Source organism: Sceloporus occidentalis, unplaced genomic scaffold (assembly GCF_023333645.1).
Source record: "Sceloporus occidentalis isolate IW3139 unplaced genomic scaffold, rSceOcc1.0.p SCAF_2, whole genome shotgun sequence".
Classification (NCBI taxonomy): domain Eukaryota; kingdom Metazoa; phylum Chordata; class Lepidosauria; order Squamata; family Phrynosomatidae; genus Sceloporus; species Sceloporus occidentalis.
This window is the reverse complement of record NW_028316982.1, coordinates 148698731-148717908: the sequence shown is the minus strand read 5'-3', so window position 1 is coordinate 148717908 and position 19178 is coordinate 148698731. Positions and strand designations below refer to the sequence as shown.

Here is a 19178-nt window from a genome sequence, read left to right as displayed (position 1 = left end):
GCAGCGCGGAGGAGTCGCACGGTTTGGCTGCTGCGACTCCTCCGCGCTGCAACCGGCAGCGGCTTGAGACCGCCCCTTTTGGGCGGTCTGTAACGGGCCATAGATGTAGTATATCTTTATTTCAGTTAGGTTCAGTAAAATAGCTTCATGGCATTTTTGAAAACAACCTAATGAAATGTGGATGCTACTGTTTGGTAGATATTTATTTGGTTGACAGACCAGTGCCAAACAGTGCTTACCAGTGTTTCCTTTTCATTCTGGAGAGATGAGATCAGTGTGTGTTTTTTATAGATGGCACCAAATTTGGAGGGCTAGCTAGTACCCCAACAAACAGGATGATAATTCAAAATGGCCTTGACAGATTGGGAAACTGGGACAAACATCTAGGCAGGAAAAATGGAATGCACAAATATAGGATGAAAGACAACTTGTCTTGAAAGTAATGTATGTGAAAAGGATCTCAGGGTTTTAGTAGACCATGTGACCATGAGTGAGCAGTCTGATGAGATGGGTATGTTTAGCTTTGAGAAGAGAAGACATAGGGAGGTAGTATGATAATCATTCTTAAACATCATAATGAATGCCATGTAAAGGATGCTTGTTTTCTGCTGCTCCAGATATTAGCTCATCAGCCACTGTATTCAAATTACAAGAAAGGAGATTTCACCAAAAGATTAGGAACAACTTTAATGTAAGAACTGTTTGACAGTTGAGTGGACTGTCTCAGACAGTTAAGTTTATCACACAGGGTTCCTGGCACACAAATGGAACCGTACAAAGAGGGCCGGGAAGGGAACTGAACCGGTGAGGGATGCATTTTACGACACATCAGAATGCCAACACCGATGCCAGAAGTCCCCATTCCATTCCTCATCTATCCCAGAGGAGGTGATTTTTGAGAACTGTTCTGAACAGTTCTCAAAAATTGCCTCCTCTGGGACAGATGGGGAATGGAACGGAATGGAATGGGAACTTCCAGCGGCATTCGGCAGTGTTCTGGTGTGCGGTAAAATGCATCCCTCACGTGTTCCATTCCCTTCCCAGCCCCTTTTGTACCATTCCATTTGCGTGCCAGGAGCCCTGTGCGATAAACTTACATATCTCAGGAGTGTATAGCTGTTTTCCCCCATGGCAGGGGGATGAATTAGGTGGTCCTTGTGATCCCTTTCAACTTTATGATTCTATGACTCTGAAAGAGAAAGACTACTTTATGTGTTGCAGACCTTCAAATGATTGGAAATGTAGCATTCAACTTCAGAAAAGTGCCTTCCACATGTGAAGGATGACAGAAGAAATGATGGGGGAGGGAGGGGTTGGCAAACCATTGCCTCATATGTTTCACTTAGAGAGCCATAATTCAGCTGCAAAATTCTGATTTTCTAGTGTTTGATTCACATGGAGAGCCCACATGAGGATGGCAAACTCTGGGATGCAAACAATCATGCACACATCCCAAAATAACAAGTTTTTCGTAAAGAGGGCAAGACAATGGGGTTCTCTCTGGCTCCCCCTGATATCTGAATTTAATTTCTGCATAAGGGTAGAATCAGAACTGCTGAGATGTTTCAGGGTCAAGTGTTATATTTGAGTAATATAGGTTGGCACTAGTATTAGCTTGGAAGTTGACAGGTTATGTTTTCAAACTTGGATTTTCTCAGTTCAAGGGGGTGCATGTATAGAAGAAAATAAAAGGGAAGAAAGAATGCTTGACCTCTCCTGTACCTGCCAATTGTTCCTGACAGGTTTGTTTTCCTCTCAGCTTGTTCCATTTACTTCTAGTTCTGGAGCTCAGTTGAAAGTGATGGCGGTGGTGGTGGGGACAATTTTAAAAATGGCTGGAGGTAGGCATGTTCAGGACATGAATCAGCTCATAGAGAAGTATTAAAGACTTCTTTTCATTCTCAGATTCTTTTGTACAAGTCTGTCCAGCTCCTCATACACAGTAATGGAAAAACAAAACTGACTCTGATTGGAGTAATGGAAGAAAAAACTGAGCTAAGAAATCTGCGGGATTTTTTTTTTGGGTGGGGGAGTCCAGATTCACACTTAGAAAAAATTGCAGATTATTTCCATTTGAACGTGGCTCCATTCAAACATTAGGTAAGAGGGCTGTATGTCTTCACTGCTAGGATACTCATGGATAAGACTTCTGTAAGGAAAGATCTTATGTGTGAACAGTAGAAGCCCAGATGGAGTTGTGGATGTTCCAGAGCAAAGCCAGTGATATGCCTGATGCTAAGTGTGGGGCCTTGCAGTGTGTTCTCCCTGCCCTCACATTAGAAGAGTCCATACTTTGATTAATGCTTGAAGAAGGCTTTTAATTCAATAGGGGAGTCAAAATTAAATCCCAGTAATTCAGTGAGTCTTCTTCACATATTAGCATTCAGAGTTGCAACTCAGTTACCCTCACCATTGTCTTGCTAGTGATTCAAGATAGGCTATATTCTTTGTGACACATGGAAATTAAAGGTAGGTGGAAGAGATAATTGGTACTTGAAGAAGGAGTTTGAGGGTTCATTCCTTTTTCCTGTCCCTATGTTAAATTTTGGTTAGTATCTAGCCATTTTAGATCTGATCCTAACCAACAGGGATGACCTGTAATGAGGTGCAAGTGGTAGGATCCTTAGGTGGGAGTGACCATGTTCTGGTGGAAAGGAGAAGTCAGGCATAGTCAGACACACATTTTAGACTTTAGGAAAACTGATTTCAATAAACTCAGGGAAACACTGGGGGTAATCCCATGGTCAGTAATACTAAAAGAGAAGGAGTTCAGGAAGGATGGAAGTTTCTCAAAAGGGAGATACTGAAGGCACAATTTCAAACAGTTCCAATTAGGAGGGAAAATGGGAGGTGTATCAAGAAACTGTCTGTCTTGAAATGGGAAGGGAGGAGTTAAGCACATGTATTTTTTGGCATATTCTATTTGACAAAATTATTCAGTACTGAGTATTTAATACCAAAATTAAATGGGTTACTAATATATCTGCTGGTATCACTTCTGTTAAATTGTATTACATGTTTTCCAACACAGCCAATTGTCTGAAATTGCAGATGCTGCCATCTCCACTGCCTCCTCATTCCCTCTTGCTTCTCCTCTTCCTTCTATCATCAAAAGGAATTGTGTGGTATATTCCCAAGCAACTTTCAGGGAGATGCTGGGCCATTTAAAACAGGCATATATTTTTCTCACCTTTGTGGCTCTTTCCAGTTGATTTTATTGAAACACTGTGAGATGTCGTTTCACTAGCATAACATTTAGTTTACCCTTTGGTACTTCCCTGGCAAAATTATCCCACCTATATAGTTTCTGAGGCACTGTTTTCTAGAATTCAGAAGTATTCTTGGTAATGTGATCCACTTGTCAGAGCTCCAGGAAAACTCAGTAGTTTTCCAGGGATCATGAAAAATTGAGCTAATTCACCAATACAAATGCACACATACACATGTCTGATTCTGAGCTCAATTGCAATATAAATCTAAAACATTGTATTTATTTCTGGGGAAGTTTATAGGAACTTCATTTCTGTGGTAGGTGGGATGTAATAGAAAAGGCTAGGATGAAAAACATCAGCTTATTGTAGCTTAAAGGATTTCTTGCTAGTAACTAAGGAAATTAATCTTGTTTGAAATGACATAAAAAATGAAAATTGTATCATAGAGAAAGGGGTATGACCAGCTGAAAAGATACTGGGGACTTTACCGGGGGGGGGGGGGGACCAATCAGGAAAGTAGTGGCTTTCTCTGTGCCACTCCTGTTCAGCAAAAGACATGCTTTTATGACACCCCCCACCCTTGTGAAGAAAATAAAAGTGTTAAGACGTCATGCAGAACAGCACAGAGAAAGCCACTACATGCCTGATCAGTTTTACCTTTTTTCCCCCTTGTGCAGTAATGTCTTGGGATCCCAGTAGGACTGCACTTAGTCTCAGGGCCAGCGGATCCCCCTCCTGATTTAAATCAGGCCCAGATGTAATATCTAAATGAGTGCAGTGGAGACCAGTCTCTTCATAGACAATCCTGCCAAGTCTCTAAGTCCTTCCCTACAGTCCCATGCTCTCCTGCAAGGTTCCAACACAACTCTCGGCTTCAGCTTCCTGACTTTGGCATGCTGCTGTCTGACTCTCTCATTCTCCTGTATTTAGTACTCAGCAGCTGGAACTCCAGCAGTCAGTATCTTAAGTGGTAGGTGTTTCAGTGCTTAAATAATCCCCAAAATATAAGTGGAACAACTTTCATGGCAATTTCCTTTAAAAGCATATTTAACATTTAGAGCTATGGATTTTTTATTCTGCACTCTCACGAGGAATCCAAAGCTTTCTATTTTTAATATGATTTTAAAGAAACCATTCTCCAGTTCAAATCTAAGGCCCCATAATTGCACACATTTACATGAAAGTAAGTCCCATTGAAATACAGTAGGATTTGCTTTGTAATAACCTTCCATGCTATTTGACTATTTGCTATTCAGAAAAAAAAATTATGCAAGGCAACTAAATTATTTTAGATTTCTTACTCAATGTAGTCCATTAAAGGATGAAAGAGAACTGATATAGATTTGGCATGATTATTTATTGTCTGTGCAATTATCGTAAGTGTTACTATGACTTTCTTACACTCTCCCTCTTTTTTTGTATAGAATTTTTCCGAGAACTCCTGGAGAATGCGGAGCGATCCTTAAACGATATGTTTGTACAGACATATGGCATGCTCTACATGCAGAATTCTGAAGTGTTCCAGGACCTCTTCATAGAACTGAAGCGATACTATACAGGAGGCAATGTGAACTTGGAGGAAATGTTGAATGACTTCTGGGCTCGGTTATTAGAGCGAATGTTCCAACTCATAAACCCCCACTATCACTTCTCGGAGGACTATCTCGAGTGTGTCAGCAAATACACAGACCAGCTTAAGCCTTTTGGAGATGTACCGAGGAAACTGAAAGTACAAGTGACGAGAGCTTTCATCGCTGCACGGACCTTTGTTCAGGGGCTGACCGTAGGCAGAGAAGTTGCTAACAGGGTATCGAAGGTAATCAAAATGATTTCTTTGTTGTTGTTGCTAGGTTTTTTCCCCTTTCAATTGCTTCATTGGAGACTTGAGCTGCTATTCCAAGCTGTCATTTATGGTGTGCAACTTTCCATCTCTGTCACAATTATAGCTGAAAGGGAAGTTTGTTGATGTGTGAGTAACTGTATCAGGTTTCCTATCTTGGACTCTGTCAAAATGATAACAGGACTGCCAAAATTTCCATTTAGAAAAGAATATTGTGTCAATATACATCTAATATAATGTCCTTTATTATTGGAAGGGCTGTTATATCAGCCCCTGCTAGACCTTCAACCTCACCTCCCCTTCTCTGTACACCATGAGTCCTAATCTCTTAGAACAGATTCAGAGATGCAGAAAAAGCAATATGATGTACAGCTCTACTTAAATGATGCCACATCAGATGGAAACGAATAGATTGCTTCTTTGATGCTACATCTCGGCAACTCGCATAACAGGAGGTTCTGAAGTCACTTAGGCTAATCCCATAGTGCTGTACTCTAAGGCATGATATAAGATATGTGTAGACAATCTCATATCCTCCAGAATTTTCAGACTACAACCCCCATTATCATTTACCACAGGCTATGGTGGCTGAGGCTGATGAGAGCTGCAATCCAAAACGTAGAAGGCATTTGAGTTGTCTTGACATAGGTGATCTATTATTAGGATCTCCTATGTTTGGTCTTTTTGTTTTTCCCTTTATATCAATTAACAATGGCTTTTGAACTGGTGTACTGGTGGAAGATTTTATGTCTGTGGTGAGAGGTGAGGGGTGTTGTAGGTCAGTAACATGTGAAGGCCCAGAAGTTCTCCATCTCTGAGATTTTGCAGATCTCCTCCAACCAGTGATGGCCAGCAAGGTAGTTCAGAAATTCCATATCTTGAGTCAAAGTGGACCTCTTGGAAGAGAACTGAAAGATGTCCATTAGAAGCAGGTTTGTTATTAATTGCTCTAAAGCTATCCTTTGTGACAATGGCTTCTGTGTCAGTGGGATAGCACAGCCATTTTTAATTCAAATGTAAAGGAGGTGTCAAAGGTACTGAACCTGTCTCCAAAATAGGTTTAGCAACTCAGAACTCTTTTAAAGTTCAGACTAAAAGCCAGAACAAATTTACCTCACTGACATGGAATCCACCACCAGCCAGTGTTTCACGGACAATTTGGACATAGACTGTGAATGTGGTAATGTTTTTCCATAAGTTTAAAAAAATGGGGGGGGGGGGGAGAGATTAGGAAGGGTAGGGACAGAGGGTGGTTTTGTGATAAGCTAGATTTAAGCTTCCAACCTGGGAAAACTTTACTCGAGGTCTTGTTTTCCTATTCTAATTCCAGTGCTGATTGAGTATGTTAAAATGAATTTATCAGAGGTTGTGTCCCTGTATTTTCACTGTATTTTATACTCACATGCCAGCAGTATTACTCTGGGCTTCCAAGAATGTCTTGAACGCTGGATAAATTGGGACTTGATGCCTGCTTCTGGCTGCTGCTGACACCAACTTAATTTCAATAAGGGGCAAAACAGACCACCCCGAAGGGGTGTCATGAAACTGCCCCTGAAAAAGCCAAATTGGGGTCTCAGCAACTGCACGCAGTGACCCCAATCTGACTTTTTGCCAACATAAAACGAAGTGGCAAATTGCTGCTTCTTTTTGCACCAGCAAAAAGACAGTGTTTCCCACCTTGCTGCAGCTTTACAGCACTCCTGTGGCATGCGCTGTCTAAATGCCACACCACTGGAGCACAAAGAAGCCGGCCCACATGTGGACAACTGGGTGGCGTGAAGCCAGATTCCAGGCAGCTTCAGATCATGTGGCATCAAAACGTCACACTCTCAACCTGCCCAGACAGTGGTGCAAAGGGGCAGTCTGTTTCACCCCTAAGTCTTCACAGCCAAACTTCCCTAGCACTTTCTTACAGGTGCTAGGCAAACATGAGGATAGGCACACCTCCCAGCAATGGAGCCACCTCTTGACAAGCAGCCAAACAGTTATGGCTCTTGGGTGGAGAAAAAATTCAAAGCCTCATTCCCACAATACAGTGTTGAAACTCTACAGTGTACATAATCTACTGTCATCCAGTAAAATATCCATAAGGTCCACTGAGGATGAAACACTTAACATTTCTGAGACTTTGGTGCATCATCTGAGGGGATAATAAAACACTTCCTCTCAAAACTTTTTTTTTCATTTAGCATAAATCCCTAAGCTGTTCACCAGTCTGAAATTTTATGGTTTCCTTGTCTAGATACATCTCTATGATATATATTAGGAAGAACTTCTTAACAGTAAGAGCGGCTGTGGAATATCCTGTCCCTGAGTGTGGTGGAGTTTCCTTCTTTGAAGAGTTTTAACCAGAGGTGGTGCAGTGGTTAAATGCCTATACTGCAGCCACTCACTCAAACCACAAGGTTGTGAGTTCAAGACCAGCAAAAGGGCTCAAGCTTGACTCAGGCTTGCATCCTTCCAAGGTCACTAAAATGAGTACCCAGATTGTTGGGGGCAAATTAGCTTACAATTGTAAACTGCCTAGACATTGCTTAGGTGGTATGAAGCGGTATATAAATGAAGTATGTTTAAGCAGAGATGACCTTGTTTAGCTTCCAAGATCAGACAGGAGCCTAGTGCCTTTGGGATATTGAGGCCCTTAAAGTGGAAATCATAGTACTATAACTTCAGTGTGAAAGGCCCCCTGCAAAATTTCATCCATTTTATCTAGAAATAAAAATGGTGGAAACTATTTCCTTTAATACAAAAGCAGTATGCACATGTACAACATTTAAATATTACTTTTACAAATCCTTCTTCTATTTGTTTAATATTTGAGAGTTTTCACACATTTAAAAGTATGACTGCAAAACTTATCAAATTCTGTCAAAAGAGTGTGTGTGGGGAAATAGTATATCTTTGTTGACTGGTGAATTATAGTTAGTAGAAGAACATATATAGATGTGGCCTGTAAAGCAGTGTAAGTTAGTTGAATCAGGGTCCTTACTGAAGCAAGGCCTAAACCCCATCTTCCCTTTTGTGCACACCACATAAATAACTTATACTCTTCTCTTATGTATAGGGTTGCCATAACCCGGCTGCACCTGTGTATTTCCTGATTTGGGGGGCCCCGGGCCCCTCCCGGCACGGGTGCAGCCCAAAAACCGGGACCCCCCCCCCAGTTGCAGCCAAGTTGCTGCGGCCTGCAGGGCCTCGCTGCCCTCCTCCTCCGCCTCGGGGAGGCGGGGAGGAAGAGGAGGACAGCGAGGCCTGCTGGGGGCGGAGGAGGCACCTCCCCGCGCGCCCACACCACCCTCTTCCTCCGCCCCCTCGCCCCCAGACTTCGCGCCCGCCCGCAGCATAGAGGCAAAGGCGGACGGAGCCAGTGCCTCTTGCGTGCAGGCGCGCGGGGAGGAGGAGAAGAGGGGGCGGAGGAGGCGGGGAGCGTGGCGCGCCCGCACGCAAGAGGCGCTGGCTCCATCTGCCTTTGCCTCCCTGCGCGGCCGCGCCACTCACCTGCTCCTCCTCCGCCCCCTCTTCTCCAGGCCGCGCGGCTGCGTGGAGGAGGCGAAGCTGGAGGCGGTTCGCCTCCTGCGCGCAGCCACACGCCACCCTCCTCCTCCGCCCCATCCGCCCCAGCCCCCAGGCGAATGGAGGAGGGGGAGGAGGGGGAGGAGGAGGGGGAGGAAAAGGAGGAGGGGAAGGAAGTGGTGAGTGAGTGGCCAGAGAGGCCTCAAGGTGGGTTTTTTTTGGGGGGGGGGCTTTTAATGCTAACAAGTCTCCCTTACTTTGACAGTGATAGTGTAGTGGTGATGATGATGATGAAGATGATATGAGTGGGTCAGCTTGAGAGGCATGCACGCACTGTTTCAGAAGCCGAGAGAGTGTGACTTTCCAAAGTGCCTTTTCTGTGTGGTTTTGGTTCTGAGGCATGGTCTATGTAAATTGCTGTGATTTTTACAAACTCATGCGCAGTGAAGAAAAACCAAAGTCTCTTGACACACACTTCTGAGAAGTACACTTGGTGCAAGAACAGTGAAACCACCTTGACATGTTCAATATGCATAGCCATGTTAAACCATGCTAAGTGTTAAACCCAAGGGGTTTGGTTATGGAATAAACCTCTGATGCAAGAGGCCATGTTCAGTAAAGCCATGTGAAATGCCCAAATGTGCTGTTGTGTGTGTTTTGGAATGGAGGTTGGGGGTGTTTTGCCAGAAAGGGAAGTCCATTTCTGACATCTGTCTAGAAATAATGCCCAAATGTCCTCCATTTTGATCATGCCTAAGAAACAGGCATTTATATTAACAGTTTTTTTTTAAAAATCATCACTTTCTTTCACATGTCCTCCATTTTTAAAAAATGTGTCCTACATTAGAAAAATTTGTCCTACATTTGTCCTGGTTTGGAGGTCCTGACTTATGGCAACCCTACTTATGTAGAAATTAAGATTCAAATAATTATGTACACAAAATAAAATAAAATAAAATAACACTCTTTTTCTACTTAGCTAGTCTGAGTACTCATTAAGAGCTTCTAAGAGCCAAGTGGATTAATTCTCCTTTGTTGCAACATTAGAGATCCTCACTCCTGCCTTGCACAGTGAGTGTTGTGCCCTCCACTTTCAAAAGGATTTATTTTTCTACTGTTATTTCTCCCTCCACCCACCAGTCTAATGTAAAATGAGACTTTGTAAGTGGCAATTCTGATCAAATCATTTGTATTCATATCACAGAGTGTAGCTGAGTAGGTAAAATTCAGAATATAAAAATAAGTCAACTGTCATGGTCCCCCGCCTACCCTGTATTGCAGGTCTTTGTAATCTACTGGGTGGTGTTCACATGCAAAAAGGGATGGTATGAATGATTTAGAGGCTTTGTGATTAATGAAATACTCCATAAAGAATTTCCCTGCCTTGCCTTCAGCTGTGCACTCTACTTTTCTTGGTCAGCATCTCTCTTCTTCTACTTTGGGCATTTGAAATAACCCATAGTTTTGGTGTATATCTAATCTTGGTAACAGTTGCATTTGTTTAGGGAAATGTGCTCCATTGGTGATAGTTTTAATTTTCACTGTTCTGTACCTCTTCCAGAGATGGGCTTTCATTTACATGTAATGGAAATATAAAATGAAGATGTGATGCTTCTTGCTGGGCCATAATTTCTGAACAGTATTAGAGTCAGTTCTGGCAGAAGTTTATGCTTTTGTTGGAGACTGAAGAAACTTGTGTGAGTCACTTTTTGTGGAAGGAGAGGTTTTCTGCAACACTGGGAATATTTTTCCTGCATAGGAGCCTCAGAATTTAATTTTGGTCAACACTTGGTAATGCAAGGATGCAATTGTTCACTATTGATTCTTTTAAAAGGGCTTAAAGGGCTTCACCACTAGCAGAATTTGTGGAGGGAATAGAAAGGAGTCTTTTCAAGGGGAAAAGGTAGGAAGTGCAGTTGGGGGGGGGGGGGCAGAATAACCTCCTCAGAGGGTCAGGTCAGTCCTAGGTCTGTTTGGCTAAGTTTTATGCTTCTTTGAAGACAGATACTGCTCTGCATTCCAGCAGGACATTTTCATGAATTTTGTTAGTTGAATCTCTTCCTCCTTCCTCCCAAAAATGTAGATAGTCTCAATATTTGTCATAGTGTTTCTGGTTTTCATCTGCATTCAAGTGGCCAATTTCAAGCTGAACTTCTTAAAAGAAAGGCTTCCTGGAACCAAAAACGGGTTCCCTGACATAAATTATTAAGCCATCATGGTAGATGCGCCAAAATATGGTTGAGTGATTTTCATTGTGGCCCACATTACAGTGGCTGAGAACAACATTTGAAATGGAGGACTTCCAAGACGTTTGAAATGAGCTTGTCACAACCCATCAGGAAATACTTTTAATAAAGGTTAAAGGGAGGGGGGTTAGGGTATTCTTTGAGCTGCTTCTATTTTGCTTAGTGAGGTAGAAAAAAATGCAGGAAAACAGGAGAGTGCTAAGACTTTGCTGCTGAAATTAATGAGGGAAACATTAAGTAAGAAAATGGAAGAGTAGTGAGTGGTGGCACACACTTGCCAAAAAAGAAACCCATATGATATAGTCTTCCATAAACCAACTCTCTCTATTGGACTGCATTCCCATCAGTCCTGATTCCTGTCCATACCATGTCATGTGGGTGCAATGGGTAGATCCTTTCATGAGTCTATATTATTACAGCCTAGTCTGGGGTCTGTTGGTATAGCTGCAATGTATGCAGGTAGTCATAGGGGTCTCTACAGTATGGAGGTATGGGAATTCTCATCATTCCCATTATTACTAGCCCAGCGAACAGACTGGAGAGAGGGAATTCCACCAAATGAGCTGCCTAGTGACTGGATTTGGATCTGGATCTAGGCTTATGCCTTGTGGAAATTACATATTTCTGCTTCAGTCTTACTGAGTTTCTCCAAATCTCATTTTCTTCCCATTCTTGTCTCCTTGTGGAACTGGAACAGTTTCAAGTGGTTTCTCAAAGCTTGTACTGTTCAGTACAACTTATGAATGACCCAAATGGTGCTGGAGAACCCCATGTGTGATACATTGTACATTCCTTAACATACAAATCTACAAATGAATATTTTAAGACTTTCCCCCCTAACAGGTGCAATTCTTTGGCAATATACCTAAATTATGCAATGGGTTGCTTTGATTAGTTTGTATGGACTCCCCCCCCCCATTATTTCCACTTTCCCATTTTAAAAATGTGTGTACTATTTTGTGCACATTTTGTTTCTTGGAAACATCTTGTGCCCTGTAAGCCTCACAATTGTGCTAATGCTTAAAACATTCAACTAGTCTGAGAAGGTACTTTTTTTCCTTGAGACTCTTGAGTCCAATGGCATTCCTTTCCATTGTGAGCTATAGCCAATAAGCTTGTGGTGACTTCAGTCCCCAACATCATCTGTGTATGGTTGCTACCTTCTCCACCTTTATCCCAAAATACATTGTGAGTATAAGTTCTTTCTCTAGGGCATGCAGCAATTAATATACCACAGTCATCTCGTTCCAGCCTTTTGTCTTGGGAGAAAGGCAAGATAGCTCCTGGTCAACTGAAAAACAGATCAGGGAACAGGCATGTATTCCTGTGCTGAATGGGGGAACTCCTCCTGAAGATGCAGGTTTGCAGTGTGGAGGATATTCCTGGACTCAAGTTTGAACTTGAGAGATCAGGTTTCTGCAGTGGCCAGAAGTACTTTTGCAGGTTGAAAGCTAGTGTGCCACCTGCAACTATTCCTGGATGTACCTGATCTGGCAACAGTGTAGTATGGCTTAGTTATGTCACATTTGGATTACTGTAATGCCTCTGTGTGGGGCTGCCTTTGAAGAATCTTTGGAAACTTCCATCAGTACAAAGGGCTGCAGCCAGATTGTTAACTGGAGCTGATTACATGGATCATAAAACTCACCTGCTGGTTACTTGTCTCTCCAAGAACAATTCAAAGTACTTCTAATGACCTATAAAGGTCTGTATGGCTTAGAGTCAGGCTTTCAATGAACATATTGCCCCTGTGACTCTGAGATCCACAGAAGAAGCCCTTCTTTCATCCCCACCAACTTCACATATGGTTGGTGGGAACACAAGATATTGTGGCTGCCCCTAGACTTTGGAACTCCCTACTTCTTCAGTGGTGAAGACTTGTTTATTCAGACAAGCTTTTTTAGAAGTTAATGCTTTTTTTTTTAAATGGCTGTAATTAGTGGGCTGTCTTGTTTCAAATTATTCTATCTTAACTGGGTTTTCTTTCCTTAGGGGAAGACAATGGCAAAACTCCTCTGAACAAACCTTGCCAAGAAAACCCCATGATAGGTTCAAGTTGGAAATTACTTGAAGGCACACAACAACAGAAACAGCAGCACCAAATTTTAGATCAAGAATTCCCGACTTAGTGTGCCCACACCCCCAGGAGATGCAAGATAGAATTTCAGGGGGTGCGACAAAGAGTGGCTTGTGTCCTTGAATGATGGGTCATGTGTCATCACTCATTTTTCTTAATAAATTAGAATCTAATTGTTCAATTTGTTCACCGATAGTATTATACAACCTGCCCGCCCCAGCCATGGGCTTGACATCTGCAGATTTGAGCATCTGTGGTTAGCAAGCCCCATTGACCCTATTGGCAGTGCATGTGTACCTCTATTAAAAATTGTGGGACTGGAGGTCTCACAATTTTTGGCATTCATGGGAGAGGGTCCAAAACGGAACCTCCATGATTACTAATACTAATGGTTCAGTTTGTTGTTCAAAAAATAGAAATTAGACTTCATCTTGAAATCTAATATTACTTTTGCAAGGGGTGTGAACATTAATCAAACATTTCCTAGGGGTGTGGGGCATAGAAAAGGTTGGGAACCATTGTTTTAGATTGTTTTAATATGCTAAATTGTTTAATTTTTTTAAAAAATGTTGACTTTTGAATGTTTTTTTTTAATTATACTGTAATTATTTAAAAGTGTAAGCTATCTTGAGTCCACATCTTGGTGAAATGGTGGGATATAAGTACAGATAATAATAAAGAGAAAATGAAGAAGAGGCACCCCATTATAAATGAGAAGATGAATATGAAGAAAAAGAAGAAGAACCCCCACCCCCAAAACATAACTTTTTATCACAGAGAAAACACTCCAGCCTTTGATCCTGGTTGCTTTGGGTTGGGTAAGTGAATCCATGGGCATCCCAGTGCTGCAAAAAAATATTTCCAATATCTTTATATGAAACCACTCATTCATGTGAGGCCCTCTGGTTCTCGTTTAAAAGAATACGGTAATTATTGCGGGCATACATGTCACAGTAGCTTTCAATGCTACTGTCAAACTCTTGCGATGCCTATAGAGGAACTTAACAATTAAATTAGCATCTTTTTTTAAATGGTTATTTGAAAACATTTCTGAGCACCTGATGTCAATTATGCCACTGTCTTGCCTTCAAGCCTGATGAAATGATTTTTTATCCCCAGCTTTCATTAAATTATACAGATAGCTGATCCATAACCACATACACTAGTGCTTTCTGGGCAGAGTGAAACTAATGCAGCAATAGAATTAGAAGGTAAAGGCAAGGGTTTAGCAGTGAAAAATGTGCCCTGTTAATTACCCGTGATCATTTTGAGTTGCTGCCTGCCAGCCAGCTGCTTTTTAAAGACACTGAATCAATATTCTCACAAACTCTGTTTTCATGGTTTATAAATAAGCATTCAGCCTCCTTTCTAAGATGGAGAGAGAAAGCTAAAAATAAAGGTCAGTATCAAGTGTCACACTGATTCAGAATATAATTACTGGGAATAGGGGGAACAAATATGACATGCTGATAAAGTTGGTAATTAGGAGCCAAAACAAATAGTATATTAATGCTGGAAAATGCAATTTGAAGACAGTGATAAAGTGTCATAGGCATGGGGTGGAAAAAGGAGTTATTGCACAGTAGAGGGAAAACACTGGCGCTGCAAGGCCAGCAGGTATAAAACAAAAGCAGGTCAGAATTGTCTCCTTTCCCAGGAGGTAAGTGTGTTGGTGGGAGCCATTTATCACTTCCATCATGTGTAAGTGTGTGTGCTTGTATGTGTAAACTCTCTCAACCCTCTTTCCTATCTGTCATATAAACATACTAAATGCCATTATTCAACTTAAGAGATTTTTTAACAAAAGCCTATCAGGGACAAACACACTTTCTCTCTCAGGACATTAGTACACTTAATTTTTCAACCATGATTATACCAGGATATACTCATTAATACTGCCATGGCTTTACACCTCTTGCCATAGGGGGTGCTATACTTCTTCTATCCCATTGTATATACATGGATTTGGTATCTATGCAGGAGGGGGTCCTTGAACCAAATAAGAAAAGAAATAATTACAGCGCTTTAGAAATAAAGTTTAATAATAATAATAATAAAAGAAGGGCCCACTGTATAAATAAAAACAAAACATCTAAAACAATATGGCATACAAAAGTTTAAAAGGCATTTAACCAGACATTCAATTAAAACACTACTTTTTAAAACATCAACAATTGTTGTTGTTGTTGTTGTTGTTGTTGTTGCCCAGCCTCAAGTCGATCTCGACCCATGGCGACCCTGTAGATGAGGCATCTCCAAGACTCCCTATGCTCCACTGCTCTGCTCAGGACTTGCAAAGTCATCCTTAATAGACTCCATCCATCTAGCATGTGGCCATCCTCTCTTTCTGCTTCCCTCTATATTTCCTAGCATTATTGTTTTTTCCAGTGAGCCGTGCCTCCTCATGATGTGGCCAAATGTGAGAGCTGGACAGTTAGGAAAGAGGATAGCAAGAGAATTAATTCATTTGACAGCCTCTGTCTAGTCATCTTGGTTTCCAGGAAGATAACTGGTTTGATCTGCTCTAGGACCCATTTGTTTGACTTCTTGGCTGTCCTCAACACTCTTCTCCAGCACCACATCTCAAATGAATTAATTATCTTCCTATCCTCTTTCTTAACTGTTCAGCTTTCATACATGGTAATAGTGAATACAATGGCTTGTATGATTCTAACTTTCGTGCTTGGTTGTATGTCTTTTCATTTTAGGATATTTTCTAATTCTCTCATAGCTACCCACCCCATTCTTAGTCTTCTTATGATTTCTTGACTGCAGTCTTAAATGCACATTACATACTACAAACATCACACACAGCTGCATATTACTCTATTATGGTCAGCCAAGGCTGAATGCCTGTTTAAACAAGGAGGTATTTGTCTGCCAATGAAAAGGCCATAGAAAAGGGGGCACATTACACTTTTTCCAGACCAACAAATAGTATCACGACTGATGGCCCAAAGCAGCCAATAAGAAGGCTCTTTTCCATGTCTTCCCTTGCCAGCTGGGCCTGGAAGGGTGGTGAGTTAAGAGATAAACCCTTCCCCAAAGGTCATGACTTGGGCAGGCTCATATGGGGAGATAGTGTGGATCTCAGCCATAGAGGACTTTTTAGGTCAAACCCAACACTGTGAATTATGCCTGAAAATGGATCAGTAGCCACTGAAGCTGTTTCAGCATTATATGCTTCCTATAACCAGTTCCAGTCAGCAGTCTAGCCATAGCTTTTAGAACCTGTTGAAACCTCTGAACCATTTCAGAAAGCAGCCCCACATACATTACATTACCATAATCCAACCAGGATTTAGCATATGTGTAGAAATATTACCTTCTGCACAAAATGGTATTTCCTGTGCAACAATGCAGCTTTCTGTGCAAAACAATCATGTGAATTTTGCACAGAATAAGTCCCAAATTGCAAATACGCTTTGAAAATGTGACATTGCTTTAACTGTCAAAACTCCATCCTGTGGAATCCTGGAATTTGTAGTTTCTTGTGGCAACAGAGCTCTGACGGAGAAGGCTAAATATGTCACAAAACTAGAAATCCCAGAATTCTATAGCATTGTGCCATGGCAGTTAAAGTATCAAACCACTTTATTTCTGAAGTGCAGATGTAGCTTTACTCACATGTTTTACTTTTGTCCAAGCCTGTGACCAAATGGCTAATTGTTTTGCCTTTAAGTCTCCAGAATTTCTTAGCTTATATCTTTAGACATTTGAGAGCCATTCACATGAGGTAGAGTGAACATAGAAGATTCATTGCTGTTTGTAGTTACTGCTGCATGAAATGCTACATGATATTATCAGAAAGTGTACTCCAACTGTCTCAGGACACCCACTATTGTAGCAAAGATTAAATATGCACATGCTCTGACTTGGATCCAAATTTACCAATTTGTCAAAGGAAGGACATCTTCTATTTGTAAAATGGGCTGTACTCCAACTGAGCCTCTCAGGGGGCAAGCAGTTGTGGACTATTCTCACTCCACTCTGCAGTCCCCACTCTCCTTCCCATACAGTTCTACAAGTCCATCTGAGCAGGGAGTCATTAAAATGGTTCCCTCCATTTGGTTAGTGCAAGTGGCATGCCCTGAGTAGATCTCTGGCCAAGAGAAGTCTAAATGCAACACCACCACCCCAAGTTCTCATCCAACTCATCTGCATGGGCAATATGTTTATTCTGCCCCCAAGTCATGGTAGAAAAAGACCAAGCAGATTGTTGCAATTAAGCAAATCATTTCTATCCACCACCATTTCTGAAAAGTACATATCAAAAGCCAGGCTCCTGAAAATTTCTGGAAAGCTAGATGCAAGGGTAGAGCAAAGCCAGGAAGTGGCAATGTGGAGGACCTCCTCCTCCTCTTTTTCTTTTCATTTTCTCCCTCACCTCTGAATTCTCTAGAGAAGAAATTTGATAAACGTGCCACCAATGAGCTGGAGCTCATCTGATCCCCACCATTGACTCTCCTGCTGACACTGCTAGATTTGAACATACTATAGTTCTTCTGTTATTAATCATACAGCAGCTTTAGGATTTCCCCCCCTGTTTTAGCATGGTGGAGTAAGGTTGTGAGGGGGTGGAATAAAGTGGTAAAATGCAGAATAATCAAGCAGAGGATGGAAAGGGAGATTTAAAAAGCCGGAAGGTTAAACAGCACTCTGAGATGTAAATCATTCTGTGACATGCTGACTTCTTAGAACTACTGGAGTTACTGATTATCTTTAAGATGTTTTAACAGACTGCCGACAGAAGCAATGTTTTCAAACTAGAGTTTGATAAGCCCTCCTTATTTCATTTCTTTTATGGATCTGAAGTAAAAGGAGTAATGGATTATTGCCATTATGTCTGCATAGGACATATTATTCAAAAGAATATCTGATCTGTGCAACATTGTACTTCTTTTGAACACATTTATTAAAGCAGTTACTTCAGGCAGGTGTCCTAGAATCTATAAGGAAAAAAGCCAGTCTGTGCCAAATATCCCCTCACAGCCAATTCTGAAGTGAACATTGTGGTTTTGAAGGAGCAAAATGGTTCTTGAGATGTGGTTCTGCTACTGTTTTTTCCTCCTTTTTGGCACTGTTTACATATATTGTCAGTCAACATTTCTTTGGACCACTACTTTTTGTTGGTGCTGTTCTTAATGTAGTGATTTCTTATTAATATGAACCAGCTAATAAGGTATCTTTAAACTCAGTGAGTGCATCAATGAAGGCGAACAGGGCTGTCTTTGAATTTAGGCAACATTTTCTGGTTAGTGGTCATGTGGGTTTTCCTAAGCAACCAGGAGTCGACTGCTTGTCTTTAGAGGAGAGTGGAATGAAAAAAAACCCTTAAACTGTGGACCTGCAAGGTTGGGACCTGTAGTGCATTGTGCATTCTAGATAATTACCATCTGGGTTTCCAACAGAGGAATGTGTGCTGTGATTATCTCTGTGAAAAACTTTCCTTATGTTACTCATTTTGAATTTTACTGGGAATCAAATACATAGGCTGCCTGAAAGCAGCCTTAATGTCACAGCATCCCAACCAGCTGCCTAATTCAGTGAAGAACCAAGTTTCATCCGGATCAGTAGTTTCAACTGGTTTGCTTTGGAGATCCCTTTCTGCTGTTTTGATCTGTCTATTCAAAGATGGTTCAGCATCTGCCATGAAAGTTTTACAAACTACAGAACATTCTGGAGTATCTTCTCGGTCACAAACTCAGACTGTGCCTCTTGGGCCTCACTGTTGCTTTGCATCCAGGACAGTTTGTGTGTTGTATACTATTTAAAATATATGTGGGGGGGAGGAGAATCCCTCAAGTGCTATACAGTGTTTTGAGTTCTCTGAAGCTTGTCATCGGGTAAGATGATAAATCAAGCAAAGCAAAAACAGTCATGAGAAGTAATGGCTGATATGCAAGCCAGAATCTGAACTTGTTCGCCATCTAAGGTGGAATTCTGAAATAGAACTGGTTTGGTGTCAAAACCCATATCACTGATAGATCTAAACTTTGTGAATGGTAAATGATGCAAAAGAAGGCCTACATCAGATGAAGCATCACAGTCATTGAGATGATGGTTTCCAGCATTCCCTTTCAGCAAGTGGTTGAACTGAGCCCTAAGCAACTGATTCTACTGAGCCCATCCCATGACTACAACTCCAGCTCCTCCTCAGACTGAGGCCAATGGAAGATGGGCTCCCAGGTTCAATATAGTGCAGAAGCAAACAAAGGAAATCAAAGTATATAACTATAACCCATCACCCATCTTAATAGCTTTGAGAACAATGTATGCCAATTTATTAC

At 41.5% G+C, this 19178-nt stretch overlaps 1 protein-coding gene across 1 annotated transcript in view; it reads left to right on the top strand.

The window, feature by feature from the left end:
* Nucleotides 1-19178, top strand: part of GPC6 (glypican 6) — a 917335-nt gene that overhangs the window by 473671 nt on the left and 424486 nt on the right. The window contains exon 3 of the mRNA XM_089508392.1: nt 4637-5028. Within this exon, the coding sequence (XP_089364518.1) occupies nt 4637-5028 (392 nt within the window). The remainder of the gene's footprint in view (nt 1-4636; nt 5029-19178) is intronic.